Below are 18,738 nucleotides of genomic sequence, written 5' to 3' on the forward strand. Positions count from 1 at the left end.
AAGTCTTCTGGTCTAGTTGATCTTAAAAATAATTTTTAAATTTAAAAAAAAAATATTTTAACAAGTGGGAAATTATATAATTATAAACTGTTTTAAGTGATATAAATTAAGATATAATAAAATTGAATAGTTTTCAACATAGATGAGTGAAAGTAGTTAATCATGATATTCTTTGGCTTAGGGTTTGACAATATATGTTTTGGTATTGTATGTATTCTTAGGGTTAGATTTTGGAAATCTTAAATTTTTTTTTGAAAAATTAAAATTTTACTTATATGTGTTTATTTCTGTGTATAGTAAACACTTTTTAAGTTTAGTTTGACTTTATGAAGTGTTTAGTTAGTTAATTTAGTTTAGGGGTTATGTTTAAGGTCTAGACGACTAACAGGTAAGTCGTCTGGCGATTAGAAGACTTTTATGAACTCTTCTTACTCCCGCTAAAAATATTTTAGTTTCCCGCTAAAAATATTGAAGTCTTCTGGGCGACTTACAAGTAAGTCGTCTAGGAATTTCCTCTAGTAGAAGACTTACTTGAAAGTTTTCTGAATCGAAAATATTTAACCTTATTGGAATTTTTGTCTCCATATATAAAGAAAAATTTACACATTTTATCTCATCCTCTCAAATGGCTGCAAAAAAAATGTTATGTTCCTCATTCTAAAACTCTCCAACCTCTCTCTAATCTCTTTGAACTTATAAACACCAATTTTTTTTATCATTTTATTGTTTTTGTCTCATGTCTTTCTCACTAGTTTATCTTGTTTTGCAGGTTTTTCATCACATTTCTCATCTTCCACTCATTTAAGGGTAGATCTATTAATTTTAGATATGTATTTTTGCGTGTTCTGTAAATGATCTATCTAATCTTCCACTCATTTTCTCTGTTTTAAGCCATTGGAACGTTTTTTGATATGTAAGTTTTTCAGATCTGGGTTTGATATACATGTTTTTCAGATATGGAGCAGACTTTGGAAGACTTATGGGAAGTCTTCTCGGAAGTCTTTTCTAAAATATAATGTGCTAGAAGACTTCTAGGAAGTCTACATTTTAGAAGACTTCCAGGAAGTCTACATTTTAGAAGACTTCCCATAATTCTTCCGAATTCTTCTAAAATATAATGTTTAGTACAAAAAATAATTCAACCAGTGAGATAACATGTTTAGCACACATAAGTCTTCTCCAAGCAGCCAGAATCTCAAACAAAAGTGACCCACCAAGAATCATAAGCTTCAATGGCTCTATGAACAATAAAAAATTTAGAATCAAATCTTGGGTTTTTTTTTGGATGAATATGGAGAGAAAGTGAAAGAGATGTTGTTTTTAGTTTATAAGAATTGAGAAAGAAAAAGTGTAAATCGATTTGAGGTGCATTAAGAGCTTCAAATTGGTTGTTCATGGTGGTTGGTGTATTGATGGCAATTGCAATCTTTTAAATACTTGAAGATGATGAGGTTTAGAGGGTAAAAATGTCATTTTTCAAAAAATAAAAATAAAAATATTTAATGTCATTTTCGTGAATAATCTGAATTTGTGGGGTGAATAGGACAAGAAATATCCAAAAAAACGTAGGTTAGTTTTGTGGTTGACTTTGAGTTTTGAGTCAATTTTACAAAAAGCCTAAATTTAAAATTATATTTAAGATCTACCGAACGAGAAGACTTACAAAGAAATATTCTATGAGGATGTTGTTGTAATTTCATTAACCTTTTTGGTTACTTTTGCATTTGATTGAATTTGGGGTACATTTTGTATTCAAAATCAAGTTTTGAGTAATTTTTAGCAATTTTCCGTTAATAATTTAGATCTGTCCCGACTTAGGCTGGTTCAAAATATGACACAAATCTATAAAATTAGTTACTAATTTTTTGAATATCCTATGTAAATATATTTGATTTGATTTTATGTAGTTAAATATTTATTTCATTTATAATGATATAATAATTTTGAATATTTATTTTGATTAAAAATCAACAATTTTCATTTTATTTAATAAATATTTATATTTTAACATTAGTAAGAGAGTTTACACTTTTATTATTAACAACGTAGTTTACTGAAATAAAATATTATCTTTTATTATTAATATTATTATCAGAACCATATTTTGAATTTGGTTAAATATATTTACATTAAAAATTCTATGAATTAGTAAACTTAATAAATTAATAAATTTATTCGGTCCCGAGTTAGGTCGGTTCAAAATATGACACAGATCGATAAAATAATAAGATAACAATTTTTTGATTATCCAGTGTAAATATATTGTCTCATTAAAATAATAAATTAATAATATATATATAATCTATATAATTATAAATAATATATTATATTATTTTATATTTATAATAGATTTTATTTGTATTTTCTTAAGATTTAATAATATTTTTGATTATAGCTAATAAAATTATCTCTAAATACATTTAAATTGTATGATACTCATGCAATAAAACAATATAATAAAAGGATATGAAAATTGAATTTATAAATTTTAATGAATATTATAAAGAGTTAAATCAAATATTTTCTTATTATACAAAAGTATATTTTAAGATATATAAATTTTAAAAAGGAAACCTTTTATAAATTAGTAACTCTTTTTTTTTTTTGAACAACATTTATATATTAGCATATGGTTGATAGTTTCTTTATAACAAAAATAGCATATGGTTGATAGTTTCTTCATCAAGACAGCATCTCTGGCAAACTGGATTTGTATTAACTCCACGAGAGCAAAGTTGAACATAGGTGGGGGCAAGGCACCTGATAATGTTCTCCATAGAAAATGTTGTATCTTAGGGAGAATGTCGAGTTTCCATATCATCCTCTTAAGAGAAATAGATCCTACTGGCTGATCTATATTTTCTCCTTCGTAAAAGTCTTGTGTAGCCGTCCAATAACCAGACTTTACTGTGTACTCTATATTTGTAGTATAAGGCCAAACATATCGATCATGTTGATTATATTTTGACAACCTTATCTGCTGAATTAACTCACTATCTTCAGGAAGTAGAAGAGTAGCAATCTTTCCTTCTATCCCATGTACCAGTACACTACAAGAAATATGCACATTGTTAGCACAAGATAAACGATGGTAGGGTTTTCATAGCGAAACTTGAAATGCTATGTCATCGGCTGCCATCATAGGTACCCCCTCTACGATAGCATTTTTTGTTGACGCTATTTTATGTTCAGATACGATGGCAATAAATGGACACGGTGATTAACGTTATTATAACACGACATTTTAATTATAAAAATTGTTTATGATTCATATTGTGTGCTATTATAGGTTCTCTAGAATAGCGGGTTTGTAATGCTATATTAAATTATGTTATGATAGTCTATTTCGTAGGTAATTTTAAACGCAATGCTAGTAGAGAATAACAACTTTTTTTTTTGCTATTGTTGATTTGTTTCGTGAGCTATGATAGTCTAGTTTTTATCTTTCGACCAGATTAGTTTTCAGAAGTGAAACCTCAATAATAACCAACATTTTTATAACATCCAAACTTTCATAAAACAATACATAAGTCATAATTTTAGAAACATAAGGCAAAGTCTTAAGAAACATGATAATTATAAGTTCATTAGCCTAGTTTAAAACTAGCTAATTCTGGACCAAAGTTCTTCATTCCCTCCATGCTGCAACAATCAAAAACTCCCATCAGTTTAGGAATTGCATATGAAATTTTGAAACAAGAAAGTAGAACACTACTTACATGTGCATCTTAATAGATGACCAATTTATCAATTGGCCATGCAATTGATGAACCATGTGCATCTTTCATGGATTCTATTTCATCAGACTTCCTCCATATGTCTGCATCATCAACCATCACTGCATCTACCCACACTCTACCTGCATTCGGACCCAATCGCACAAAGTGAACCATTTGATCTTGGTCTGTTGAATGCACACGTCCTTCGGCAACAACCAGTTTCCTTCCATCAATGTCCATCAATTTGCACTTCTGGTTCACTTGTATAGCTTCAAATCCATGATTTTGCTGGAACAGACAGACAACAATGTTACCCATACAAATCCAGTTCATACTCAGACAGAAATGGTAACAATATTATTTAAAACCTAAACAAAAAATGTTACCGGGCTTGATGCAGTAAGATACTTCTCAGTAGGAGCTTTCTGACCTTTTTGTACACTTGTTGCTGTAGGATTCTAATGTTGCTGTAGGATTCTTAGAACTGAAAAATGGAACTTTTTTAGTTCTTTCTCTTGCGTTTCCTACTGACGATGCAGTGTTTCGTGTAGGAGATACTTTTCTTGTTCCTTCTGGTGGGTTTTCGAAGACCACTTTGCGAGCTGGCCAGGAAATAAACGACATTAAGCAGTCTTCAAGGTACGCCACATCCGAAGTACGCCTCCATAAAAACGTTTCAGGTTCAAGTATCACATCCAGAAAGACTTTAACTGCTTTTGGTCCGAAGGGAATTCCATTAACCAATGCTTTTGGTTCAGTAGTTTGCCAACGTCCTTCACCAACAACTACACAATCATCGGATAAATCCAGTAGTCGGCATTTGTTGAGAGAATTTGCTCTTGAGCCCTGTCACAGTCATAGAATAATATGAGCAAATCAGTATTCTTAGTTGTAAACTTAACTTGTAAGACAACAGGGAAAAGAAATTTACCAGTGGCGCAATGTCTTTTGGTTGGAGGCCCTGACCTAGTTCAACACATTTATTCTTAGGCCATGCAATAATATGACCAACAACTTCCTTAATGGTGCACATGTTTCGCGCAGGTCTCCAGAGGTAAACTTCTGGTTCATTAGCAGACTCAACCAAGACTATAAAATCTGTAGGGCCTAAGCGAGTGTCATTCACTATATCATCTGGCTCGGAAGAGAGAATACACCCCTCAGCAACGTTTCCATCTTCATCAGCCCAATCAATAAGAAGACACATTTTCATTGTTTTTTTGTTCACACTCTATAACATAGTCATGACTTAAGATGTGCCATTGAAAAATTATAAACAATAATTGATCTACTATTAATGACTTACTCTAGCAGCTGAGTTTTCACCGACTTTATATTCTTCTCTGAACTGGTTTTTCACTTTGGCAAGTTCAGCTTTTAACTGATCCACCGTTTCCATGAGTTCAATTTGCTTCTCTTGCATTTCAAACATACACTACAAGAAAACACAACATTAACGACGGTGAATTTCGTAGTAAGTTCGTCGTAAAATAGACTTTACGAGGAATTAGCGAGGAAACAAGTTTCGTCGTTATCCGTTCGTCGTGACCCATTTTTCCTCGCCAATTCATCGTAAATTAGCGAGAAACACATTTCGTCGTAAAGACGAAGAAAATATTTTGTCGTAAAAACCACGTAACCTTTCCACGTAAGGAGGACGCTACATTTCCTCGTAAATACCTTGAAAGGAATTCTTCGTAAATTACACGTAAACCCTTCCACGTAAAATACTCGTTAAGCTTTCCTCGTAGTGTTGACGTAAAAATTTTCCTCGTAACTTCCTCGTAAACTTTCCACATAATGTAGTCGTAATTTAGCTACGAATTTACTTCGATTTTTTATTTTTCAGAATTAAAAATATAATAAAAATTATTTAATTTATTAATAAAAATATAATTTAAAAATACATGTAAATACGAAAATATTTTATACATAAATAAGTTTTGAATTTATAATACAACCAACGAAAAGAAAAAAAAAGAACTAAGGGTTGTTCATCGCCCGGTATAATTCCTCACTCCTCCTCTCTACATCCGCCTCGTCATGTGTGCCGGATGACTCGCCTGGAATGGGATTTTGTCGTCGCATGTTCCTCAACAAGGACTCCCATTCCGGATTTGAGGCCGCTACAACGTCCAAGATGTCTTCGACTCCACCCATACGAGCTGTGAACGCAGATCGCGTCGAGTCCAATTTGTTACGCAGCTGAGTGACTTCATCATCCCGTCTCTGACCATAAGACGATGTCGCTCTCGGAACATCGTTGAGGGAACCAATCCCCAACGTACGTCCCTTTTTCTTAGGGACAACCTTAAAAACAAAAATTAAATATTGATAGTAAAAAGTTAAAGTTAAATTAAATGAATAATAAAATTTTTTTTAAACTTTAAAAAATTTACCTCCTCGTAAATCATATCCACTTCAAGGGTGGATAAGGTGACGGGTAATCCGTCGGTGGACTGTTGAGTCAGCTGGGTCTGGCGGTCTTCAACGTGACCAACCAAGTCGTTGAAGATCTGCTCGGACCTAGCATCTAGAAATTGGCCCGCCTTGTTTTTGTGGGTCCTCTCGTAAAGTTGCAAAAGAGACGGGAGTTGTCCCGTCTCTTTGGCCTAAAAAACATTTAAGAAAGTTAGAATATATATATATATATATATATATATATAATTAATTAAATTAAATATTTAATTACCATATCCAGACGGACACCGGCGTGAGGTTTTTGACCCGTAGAGTGAAGCATCGGCCCGTGGCCGTGCTCATCTACCGTCTGACGGGAGACAGAGCAAGATTCGGCGACTCTAATGGAGTCAGGATCCCGCTAATAATGGATGAGGCCATCCCACACATCCGTGGTGAGCTTAGGGGGTTTGCCACGCTCATACCCCTTCACGATCCAGTCACCCTTCCAGTTGGAGACCGTGTCCAACAAGCGAGCTTTCGCCTTCGTGTTAAACGCTTTCTTCACCTTCTCATTGACCCCCATGGACCAACGGTATTTTTGCTGTAACAGAAAAAAATTAAATTAAGAATTAGTTTTAAAAAATAAAAAAATCTAAATCATAAAAAATTAAAGTATATATAATTAATTAATAGTAACTTACAGCGAAAATTTTGAACCACGTCTTTCTGACGTAGATCGGTGTCTTTTTCCAGTTCGGATGTGGCTCGGAGAAGTAACCATTGATCGTCTCGGTTTCGTTCCGAGCAACACAATTGTGAACCCCAAACCTGAAAAAAAAAACAAATTTAAAGTATAAATTATTTATTATTGTTATAAGAGAATTTAAAAAGAATGTAACGTACGACAAAGTTCCGTCCGGTCGGTCGGGGTCTAGGATTGATAAACCTTCTCTGCCTGGCTGAGCGAGAAGGTCCTCGACAGTGTACTGCGAGTAAAGAGCACTCGGCGGCACCATCAAATCGGGATGAATCCCGGCAGGCATCGGAGGAGGCACAGGAGGAGGCACCTCTGGGACATGAGCATGAGGAGCCGGTGGTGAAACGAATCGAGGAACCGATGGTGCACCAGAAGGAGGCGACCGAGAGACTCTCTGAGAAGACTGGGTCTCGGGGACAGTCTCCGGATCCGAAGAACCGGGAGCTGAAGAAGACAGGTCTAAATGACTACCAGGCTCACCGAACATCTCTCTGTAATGGGGAGTAAGTTTGTTCTTTCGAACCGTCTGGAAAAAAAATTTAATTTTTAAAATTAATATCAACAGTAATTAACAAATTCTATAAATAACAAATTCTATAAATCTAGCTAAATTCCCTACATTAACCACCTAATCAACACTAATTAACATAAAATCAGTAAACATATCTAAATTCCCTACACTAACCACCTAATCTACCCTAAACTAATCAAATTAGAGAGGAAATAGAGAGAGTATGTACCATTACTACGAAATAGAGAGGAAGTGGAGACGAAATGGAAGTTAGAAGCTCACGTGTATATATAAGAAATTAGTAATCGTCGTAATTTCCTCGTAAAGTTACGAGGAACTCGTGAGGCCCGTGTTTTTCTTTACGAGTAATTAGCAAGGCCCGCATTTTGTTTCCTCATAACGTCCTCGTTGATTAACGAGGAATTAACGAGGCCCACGTTTTTTATTTACGAGGAATTAGCGAGGCCCGAGTTTTCCTATTTACGAAGTCTTTACGACGAATTCTGCTTACGTAAAATTAATGTATCCCGCGTTCTTTATTTTTAGGATTTGTCGTAAGCTCTTCGTTAGTTTACGAGTAAATAGCGAGGATTATGTTTAAATCCCTAAAATCCGAAACCCCAAACTCCCTCTTCCTTATCTTCTACTTCATATATTCCAAACCCATCTTCCCTTTAACCTCAATCTCTTCTTTCCATTCCAAACCCCAAATTCTAAAACCACAATTCCTTAACTTATAATCTCAATCTCTTCTTTCTAATTCAAACCCCCCCCCCCCCCCCCCCCATTACCTTACACAAAATCAAATTATGTAAATAGATTTTCATGATTAAATCCATCAAATCACATGCATTAAGTCTGAAAATCAATCATATTAAAAACAAATACATCAATCGGATACATCGACATTCTCGTCATCACTAGAAACATCATCATTTTCATTAAACTCGTCTTCAACAGCTTCGTATGTGGCATCGTCGGTAAGATCTTTGTACTCATGATTATGCGGATCAATGAGAAGGATATCATCAATTTGTTGCTCAGGTTCCTCGACTTCATTTATCTGTTCTTCTTGCAATGGTGGTTCTTCTCCACTGATGATTCGTCCACGAGGTGTAATATTGATCACGGCTAACCAATTTATTCCCAATTCTCTCATCCGAGGGTATGGAAGGAAGCTAACTTGGTCTGCTTGTGAAGCTAAGATGAAAGGCTCGAATTTGTTGTACTTACAAAAATAAAGACAATGTAAAAATTAATCAGACAGATCATGTATGCCAAAAAAATAATTTGTTGTACCTTCGTCCACCATTGACATCAACTACACCGAATTTGTTAAACCGAACACCTCTGTTGACGACGGGGTCGAACCATTCACATTTGAAGAGGACGCATTTCAGCTTCAATAACCCTGAGAATTCCACTTCAGTCTCCTGCAATATCCCGTAGAAATCTGTTCCGCCTTTCACACATATTCCATAGTTACTGGTCGCCTGCTGTCTACCATACTCATATGTGTGAAAAGTATAACCTCGTGTGAAATACATCTGTGATGTGGTGACCTTTGCAAGTGGAGCTTGAATTATTTCGTGAAACCACGTAGGGTAATCTGCGTAGTCGTCATAATCAACCTGCAAAAATAAAGAGAACGTTGAAATACATATCATGTATGAAAAAAAAGTTTGATCGATCAACCTGCAAAAATTAAGAGTTTGAGTTAATACTTGATTCTTCAACCACTTAATAAAGTGTTGATCTTTCCTTCTGTTTACGTCACTTGTGGATATACCTGAGAATGTTTCTTCGACTTGAGAAACAAATAGGCTGTAAAATCACATTTTATATTAATTAATCTTTGGAAATTATATAATTTATGCTTATAATTATATAATATGTTACCTTTGAAAATAACGCATCAATGGATCCTCGTAATTGAGTAGAATATAGGTGTGTGCACTATGAGTGTCTTCTTCACTCGACCACCAAATCTCTTTCGATTTCCTACTGATTCGCCAAATCTGGCTAAAGATGTCTGGAACACCAACAACTGCATATGTTGGCGCGACACCACCATCATCATATCTTCTTGGAGCTCTTTTTCGGGTACGTAATTTTAACGCAAAGTAGTACGAAGTGAAGTGAGAAGTTTCTTCCGTCAAACTTCCTGCAATTATAGAACCTTCAATTTTTGCGAGGTTTTTTGCTTTTCCCTTCAAATATTTCATGGCTCCCTCATACTGATACATCCATCCGTAATGTACAGGTCCACGAAGCAATACCTCATATGGGAGGTGGACAGCTAGATGCTCCATGACGTCAAAAAATCCCGGAGGAAATATCTTCTCCACGTTGGACAATAAGATGGGAATGTTCTTGTGAAGTTGTTCCACGACTTCTTCTTTAAGAGTGAGTGTGCTCAGGCAGATCCCTGAAAAATGCTTCAATGCCTTGTATATTACAAAAACAATTAAACACATTAGTAGTCATATATTGTTGCAAACTAAACCATTATAAAATTAATGTGTTATAATATACTACCTGCAAGTGCTTCATATACGTTTGTTGGAAGTAGTTCCGCAAATGCAAAGGGAAGTAGTCGTTGCATAAAGACATGACAATCATGACTCTTCATCCCAGAGAACTTTTGACCCTTTTCAACACATCTAGAGAGATTTGAAACATACCATCGGGGAACTTCACTTCTGATGCCTCCCAGTTGAACAACACCGAATTTTTTTCTGAAGACAATCTGAATATCGGAATGGAAACTTGTCCATTTCTTTTTATATGTAACTCATTTCTTGAGCAAATATCTGGCAAGTCCAACCTCGATTTTATGTTGTCTTTTGTCTTCCCTGGGACATTCAATATTGTATATTCATGATGTTCTCAAAGAAATTCTTCTCTATATGCATCACATCGAGGTTGTGGCGCAGAAGAAGATCCTTCCAATTTGGCAACTCTCAAAATATACACTTCTTGTGCCAGTTGTGCCGAACACCGTAAAAATCAGACATATTACCGAGGACATGCCAATTACCACCACAACGAACTGTTTCGTTAGCTCTGTAGTAATCGATTTGGGCTTCAATTTGTTCTCCAGTTAGATATGGAGGAGGAGTGTCTCTCACAACCCTTTTGTGCCTAAACAATTAATTTCTTGTTTCTTCGGTACGGATGGCCAATGGGAAGAAATCGACGGTGACAATCGAACCAACTTGTCTTCCTACCATTCTTCAGTTGAAACGCATCTGTCGTTCCATTACAATATGGACAAGCTAATCTCCCATGTGTAGTCCATCCAGACAACATCCCATAGGCAGGAAAGTCACTTATGGTCCACAAAAGCATCTCTCGCACGTAAAATTTGTCTTCGTTGAGCAGTCATACGTCCTCACCCCTGTTGACCACAAATCCTTCAACCCTTTTATTAGTGGTTGTAGGAAAACATCCAGAGACCTTTTTGGATGGTTCGGACCAGGTATTAATATGGTCAAGAATAGCAACTCCCGTTGCATGCACATCTCCGGTGGCAGGTTGTATGGCGTAAGAAAGACTGGCCACAATGAATATTGTATCCCTGACATTCCGAATGGACTAAATCCATCTGTGCATAATCCGAGATACATATTTCGGCTATTGCTAGAGAATTCCGGATGTACTTTGTTAAAATGTTTCCAGGCTTTTGCATCTGATGGATGATTCATCTAACCATCCATCTGAGTATGCTCGGCATGCCATCTCATCACTCCGGCAGTCTGCTCAGATTGGTACAATCTTTTCAATCTGTCTGTAATTGGTAGGTACCACATCCTTTGGTACGGTACCCTATTACGTCCTCGTCCTTGCGGCTTGAATCGTGGCTTCTTGCAGAATCGACATTCTTCTAACTTCTCTTCATCTCCCCAGTAGATCATGCAATTATCGATGCAAACGTCTATCATCTCCGAAGGCAACCCAAGACTATAAACCAGTTTCTGAATCTCATAATAAGAATCAGCAGACACATTGTCTTCCGGCAAATACTCTTTAAACAAGTCTGCCCATTCATTCATGCAACTTTCAGGTAGATTGTGATCAGTTTTAATATTCATCATTCTAGCAGCCAACGACGATTTAGAGAGACCTTATCTACAACCACTGTAAAGTGGCTGATTCGCAGCATCTAACATTTCATAAAAAAATTTTGCATCTATGTTAGGTTTTTCATCTTCATCATGAGCTACAAATGCATCAGCTACCATATCATGGACCCTATCATAATCTACCAACTGCTCCTCCTGATGGTAACTATGTTCATTATGCAAATGATGATCAACCGGTTCTTCCTGAAAATTGCTATTACTACTACTAACTTCATTCTCATAATTATAACCTTCTCCATGTTGAAACCAGATATAGTTATTTGGCGTGAAAACTCTATTTATTAAATGCTTCCAAACATTTTCATGATTTGCCAATTTTGAATTGTTGCATTTCCGACAAGGACAGAACATCTTACCGCTTTCTTGGGCGAACGGTGTGGAATCTGCTTGATGCATAAATGTCTCCAGCCCTTCAAGGTATTCTTTCGTCACTCTCCCGTTAGCATCTCTGTGCATATACATCCACCTCCGCAACTCGAAAATATTCCCAGAGCCCGACATTTTTTTTCTGTCATGTTTTAATTTTTTTTCTTGTTGGTGTGTTTAAAATGATGTTCAAACGTCCATATTTATAGGAAAATTTCAAATCTGGTAGTTGAAATTTTACTACGAATTTACGACGAAATTCAGTTAGGTATCCGAAACAAAAAACGTGTTACAACTACAAAGTTGATGGACTCGAAATTCTGTCGTTAAGTAAACATAAAATATTTCCTTGTAAAGTAGACGCTAATTTTACATAGAGTTTATGAGGAAACCATTTTTCCTCGTAAAACCCACGTTATGTTACGTCGTTTTTACGAAGAAATCGTTTCGTCGTTATTTTACGACGAACTTACGTTGATTTTACATTTCCTCGTAAGATACTCGTAAAGTCGACGTAAATTTACGAGGATTAATTTTCGTCGCTATAGTTGTGTTTTCCTGTAGTGATAGTATTGTTCTTCACTTGGAAGCAAGCTAATTTTGTCTTACTTATATTCCTGCCCATTACTCTCAAACGACCAGGATTATCAGGACCTAACAGTTGGACTAGCGTATCCTCATCTTTATCTCTAGCACATGATAACAAGCTCTGCTGCCTTTTGGTTCACATCAGAAAACAAACGAATAACAAATGAAACTTCAGATAACTCCCAACCAAAATCAGAACATAAACTCACATCAGAAAATAAACTCACAATCTTCTCAGCCGCATTTGTATTGATAGGAGTTCCATCTTTTCTGGTACGCGACTTCACCCAGATTTTAAGCCTCGTCACTCCATATGGGTTTTCAGAACTTTTTTTATAAAAAAAACCGGAAGAAATATCGTATGTCTTAGTATCCTCAACTAACCACTTCAAAGAAACAACAGGAAGAAGGTATACTGACCATTTCTTCTGCAAGTCTAACCATTCCCTTTCGACTGCAGGTGTGAGGAATTTATTTGCGTCTTCTCTCCTTGTAGCTATCACTCACAACCTATCACATGATTGTTAATATGTAATATACTTTCAACATATCTTACTCAAGTCATCAAGCATACCTTGAATTCTTGGCTAGTTTTCAGCTTCACAAATTTGTGCCATTCAACCGGAGTGACATTCTTAGGTCTGAGCTTCATCCTTTGTTGGTTATTCTCCGCTTCATTAATTTGAGTGACTAGGCATGACTTGGATGATCTCCATAAGGCTCCCATCTGCTTAAGCAATGCATCCTTGTGGTAGCCATCATTTATATCAAACCTCGCCTGCAATCACATAAAAGACAAATCACATATCTATAATTTGATGCATCTCATTTACTCGTGCTAAGTGTATAGAAACTGTCACCTGGATCGATTTCCAGAGCACTGTCTTCACTTCTTCTGTAAGTTTTTTCCAACTTTCAAGTGTCACAGGAACGTGTTCTCTTACCAACGGACCTAGATACGAAGACAACTTCACTGAACCATCACCATAAGCTTCTCCCAATAAGTTGAAATCAATATGAACTCTGGTATTTGGATCTTTGGCTACGTCTTTCATCCTTGTTGGTCCACGCTTTCTCTTACGAGTGTTTCCAACTACCGCCTCTTGATCTGTACATAGTTCGACTTCACCTTAAGGCTCTTCGGCGTCATGCTGCTCTCCTGCTTCTTCCTCTTCTTCATTGGGCTGTGCTTGTTCTTCACCTTCATTGGGCTGTGCTTGTTCTTCACCTTCAGGTTCTTTTGTGTCTGGTACATTTTCTTCAACTGCATGTGTTTGTATACTACACACGAACTCAACCTCACTATCCGCCTCTTTTGCTTTCTTTGATGATTGTTTCCTTCCTTTCTTTCCCTTTGGACGTCCCATCTCAGTTCACCTGAAACAAATTATGATAAGAAGAGTTAATTCCATCCCAAATAATTCAATATCAGACAACAATGAAGCACACAACAATCAACCACACAACAATCAAGCAAACACGAAATCAAGCACACAACAATCAAGCACATGGTTCACACATATATTCATTCACAATCAGTTCTGGCATTGTCGGCATAATCATTGTCAACATCCATGTCAATATTTGTTGGCAATGGCCCAATGTCTGCAGCTCCCTCTTGAACATCTTCTTTACTGTATCTTCTTGAAGGACATCTCATGAAAATATACCAATTGGATGACTCATTTTCCCTAGAGTAGAAGACTTGCTTTGCTTGTGATGCTAGTATGTAAGGGTCAGCAAAGAAGGAGGCTTGACTATGATGCATGTTAACAAGTGTAAAGCCATCTTCAATCTTCACTCCATTACCCTTTACCACCCACTGACACCCGAACAGAGGAACATAGAAGACATTGTAATCCATCAAAATGATATCAGTAACTCTGCCATAGTAAGATACAAAATCAACCACTTGTGATATATCTTTAGCACTAGATCTACAAACTGCGGTAGCCTCATAGTAAACTCCAGAATTCTGACTTTTTCTATCAACTGATGCTGTACGAAACCTCTGCCCATTAACTATAATGCATGTATATGACCTTGCAGAACAACGTGGTCCATAAGCTAACCACTTGAGTGTTTCTTCGTGTTCTTTAGAATCAAGAGGGACCTATAAAGTAAAAAGCAAGTATATAAACATCTATACCATAGTACCATAACTAAAGAACTGAGATTTCTCATGACGCACCTGTTCTTTTAGCCAAGTTGCAAAATTCTTTGTATGCATACTCCATAAGAATGATGCATCTCGCCGACATCTGTCATTTGTGTCTTGTAAATACTGGAGATGCTCACTGAGAAAAATAAATAAATCAAATTGTCAGTCATTAATATAAACATGCATATAAAGATCAATGAAAATAATATGATACTTACTCTACATACGAGAGCCAGATTTTGGATGATAGCAAGATGTGCTATTTTCTTCTCCATTTCAGTGAGTGTAATTGAGGTTCCGATGGATATTGGACGCCCCTCTAAGATAGAGTTGTTCTCATACTCCATGTTTCTTTCAATTTTATCTTCTACATTTGTTGTCTTCTTCAGAAACTCACTGCAAAACCTGATACATTCCTCAGCTAGATATGACTCATCGATGCACCCCTCTGGTCTTGCAGTATTTCTGACGAAGTCTTTGAGTACTTTCATGTACCTGAACAAATGTGAGTAAATATAGATTAGCTAATGAATACTAACAATGAAATAAGTGAAATGGACCATGATAGTACCTCTCAAATGGGTACATCCATCTAAAATGGACTGGTCCACCAAGTCGGGCTTCCCTTCCTAGATGCACAGTCAAATGGACCATGATATCGAAGAAACTTGGAGGAAAATATATTTCAAACAAGCAGAGAGTTTCCACAATCTCCGCTTCCATGACCAAAAGCTGCTCCATGTCGATCACTCTATGACACAATAAATTGAAGAATGCGCATAGCCTTGTAATTTCTAGCCTAGGTCCTTTAGGTAACAACCCTTTAAGAGCAATCGGAAGAAGTTGTTGCATTAACACATGATAGTCATGTGATTTCAGACCTGTGACTTTACAGTCATCAAGTGAAACACCTCTAGAAATGTTTGAACAAAATCCATCCGGGCCTTTGAAGTCAAATAGACGCCTGCAAAATACCTTCTTCTTTGTCTTGGATAATGACCACGGTGCTGGAGGAAGATATGTTCTCTTTCCCTGGATTTTAGGGTGCAGATCCTGCCTAATACCAAGATCCTCTAGATCTTTACGAGCAGGAAGACCATCCTTCGATTTCCCACAGTGCAATAGTGTCGAAACTAAACTAGCTGCCACATTTCTCTCAACATGCATTACATCTAAGTTGTGCCTCACCGGGAGTTCCTAATCATAACAGAAACAACAATAAAAACCTCATTTAAGTTAAACACAATACAACAATAATAGAAAAATAAAAGCAAAGGAAAGTGGTATCTTACCGCCCAAAAAGGAAGTTTGAAAAAGATTGATCTCTTCTTCCATCTAGATAACTCATCTTCATCTACTTTGACTTCTTCATATTCCTCTTCCTCTTCCTCTGATTCACTGGATAAACCCTCAGTATCAGATCTTATATCTGTACAGACCACCCTTTTCCTCTTACTTCCAGATCGTTTAACATTTCCAAACTCATTCTTGAAATTTTTCAGGTTTTGAGATATTTCACGCCCAGTTAAAGTCCTCCCCCTTCTCCCTTGTTCAGCCTTTCCTCGAACCACTTCTTCTTCCCACGAAATCTATGATCTGGTGGCAGACCCTTTCTGTGGCACATGTACACATGCTTTCTGCTAAACTTTAGCCACATACTATCAGTATTCTTCCCACATAAAGGACACCCCATTCTTCCATTTACTTTGCAGCCTGCAAGATTCCCATAAGCTGGGACACCACTGATCGTCCAAAGCAGCATCGCCTTCAGAGTAAATGTTGATCGAGTCACTGCGTCGTACACTAAATCTCCAATGCTCCACAGATGGTTTAGATCCTCGATGAGGGGTTCTAAGTACACATCTATACTATTACCAGACTGTTGTGGACCGGGAATCAACAATGAAAACATGATGTTTTCCTTCTTCATGCATAAATCAGGTGGCAAGTTATAGTTGACTAACAAAACTGGCCAGCAAATGTACATCGTATTCTTCATATTGAATGGTTTGAATCCATCTGTTGAAAGTCCAAGCCTCATGTTCCTTTCTTCAGCGGCAAAGGTAGGGTATTTGGCATTCATCTGATCCCATGTGACTGAATCAACGGGGTGTCGAAGCTTTCCATCAGTGCTTTTGTTGCTGAAGTGCCACCGTAAATCCTTGGCCAACACCTTATACCGGTACATTCTCTTCAGTCTTGGGATTATTGGAAAGTACCGTAACACTTTCTGTGGGACTCCTTTCTTCGTTTCACCAATGTGGACATTAGTCTTCCATCTTGAAGCCTTGCATTTAGGACAGTGATCAAGCTTCTTCAACCTCTTTCTAAATAGGCAGCAGTCGCTGACACATGCATGAATCTTCTCGTAACCCATATCAAATGACTTCAAATTTTTTTTAACCTCATACAATGAAGTGTGTAGCACATTCTCCTCTGGTAACATCTCCGGCAATGTCTCTAGCATATCATTGAAGCTCTTGTCAGACCACCCATTCTGAGTCTTTAATCTAAATAATGATACAATAGCGGATAACTTGCTATGGTTTGCACAGCTCAGATACAATGGTGTTTCAGTATTAGCTAGCTTCGCCAAAAACTCATCTTCTTTCTTGTCTTCTCCCTCTGCCATCTCAGAAAAATCCCCCGTACCAGCTAACACTGCATCAAAACACTCAGCAGCTCTGTATAACCCGAAGATCTCATCATTCCATTGATGAACTCTACCTTCATCTGCAACCCCTGAGTTGAAGTCTCCATGTAGATACCAATCAGACCGCATCTTATAAGACTCCTCCATACCCCTAGTAACAAGATGGTCAACTACCACACTTCCTGAGTGACGATCTATATTACGGCAGTCAATGCAAGGACAGACAATCATATCAATCCCTCCAGAAGTGGCAACCACATCTCGTACAAACTTTGAAGCCCCTCTCTCATAAGCAGGATCAACTCTATATTTCAGAATCAAAAGGAAAAGAAAATAAACAAGTTAATTTAAGTCTCAAAACACCTACTGAAAGCTAATATATATGATTTAATTCATTGCCTGCTAAGATGCACCCATGCTTTGTCCACCATTGTATGTTCTAACCTGTATCGAAACCTTTACTAACATAAAGAACCAACTCAAAGTAAAATCAATCAAATTCAGAACACATATCACTAGATGATAACTCGATATGTACAGTCTCTCAATTCAAGCAAACAACTATGAAATCGATGTCAATCATGTAAAAGCAAACACGAAATTGAACATGCAAAAACGAAATCGAAATCTGAAATAGAAAGAACTGAAGAAGTATGCTCGATTAACAGAAATCAAAGAAAGGATACATAAGCTGGAATTGAGCTCAATAGCGAGTCAGACCTCGCGATTGAAGCAAAATCGCCTTCGGTGATGGAAATGGCGATGAATTTACGGTTGGGATCAGGAAATGGTGATAGAAATGGCGATGGAATCGATCTCACTTTTGTTAGGGTTCGAAGAGAAAAGAGGGAAACGAGAGCTATGAGAGAGGGAAAATGAGTGATGAGAGGGAAATTTTGTGATTTTCATTAACTGTTTCGCGAAAAATTAGATTTTAGCTTCCCACTTACTAAAATTTTACCATAGCGTTAATCTAGTGTTGTTATAGAGTATAGAAATTTTATATGGATCTACAATAGCAAATCAGTAAAATGAGCTATCGTCATGTGCTATGAATGTGGACTTTTTTTTGTAGTGGTAATAGGATTTATGAGCTCTGCAACCTTCATATTTGGAACCAAACATGGAGATATTATTTTACGGGGAGGTAAACCTGGCAGCCACTGATCTTCCCATATCCTAGTATTCACTCCATTAGCAACTTGTATAATCAAACCCTTCTTCAATAATTCCTTACCAACTTGGATGGATTTCCACCCATACGAAAACGTAGTAGAACTTGTCGACTGTAAGAATGTCGACGAGTTATAATAATAGCCTTTATATAGCCTGGACAACAATGACTGAGAGTTTTGTTCAATCTTCCAAGCTTGTTTAGCCAGTAAAGCCTTGTTAAATGCATATAGATCTCGGAACCCCATGCCTTCTTCAGACT

The 18,738-nt window shown here is 36.8% G+C and overlaps 1 protein-coding gene across 1 annotated transcript; it reads right to left on the reverse strand.

Moving 5' to 3' along the window:
- Positions 1-14,014: 14,014 nt before the first annotated feature.
- LOC106358472 lies at positions 14,015-17,734 on the reverse strand. Its single transcript, XM_048767831.1, has 6 exons — positions 17,703-17,734; positions 16,356-17,607; positions 15,943-16,137; positions 15,222-15,847; positions 14,878-15,145; positions 14,015-14,602 (listed from the first exon to the last, which is right to left on the reverse strand). The coding sequence occupies exons 1-6, from the start codon at positions 17,732-17,734 to the stop codon at positions 14,015-14,017; spliced, it is 2,961 nt and encodes a 986-aa protein (XP_048623788.1).
- Positions 17,735-18,738: the final 1,004 nt, after the last annotated feature.

Source organism: Brassica napus, chromosome C9, assembly GCF_020379485.1.
Source record: "Brassica napus cultivar Da-Ae chromosome C9, Da-Ae, whole genome shotgun sequence".
Taxonomy (NCBI): domain Eukaryota; kingdom Viridiplantae; phylum Streptophyta; class Magnoliopsida; order Brassicales; family Brassicaceae; genus Brassica; species Brassica napus.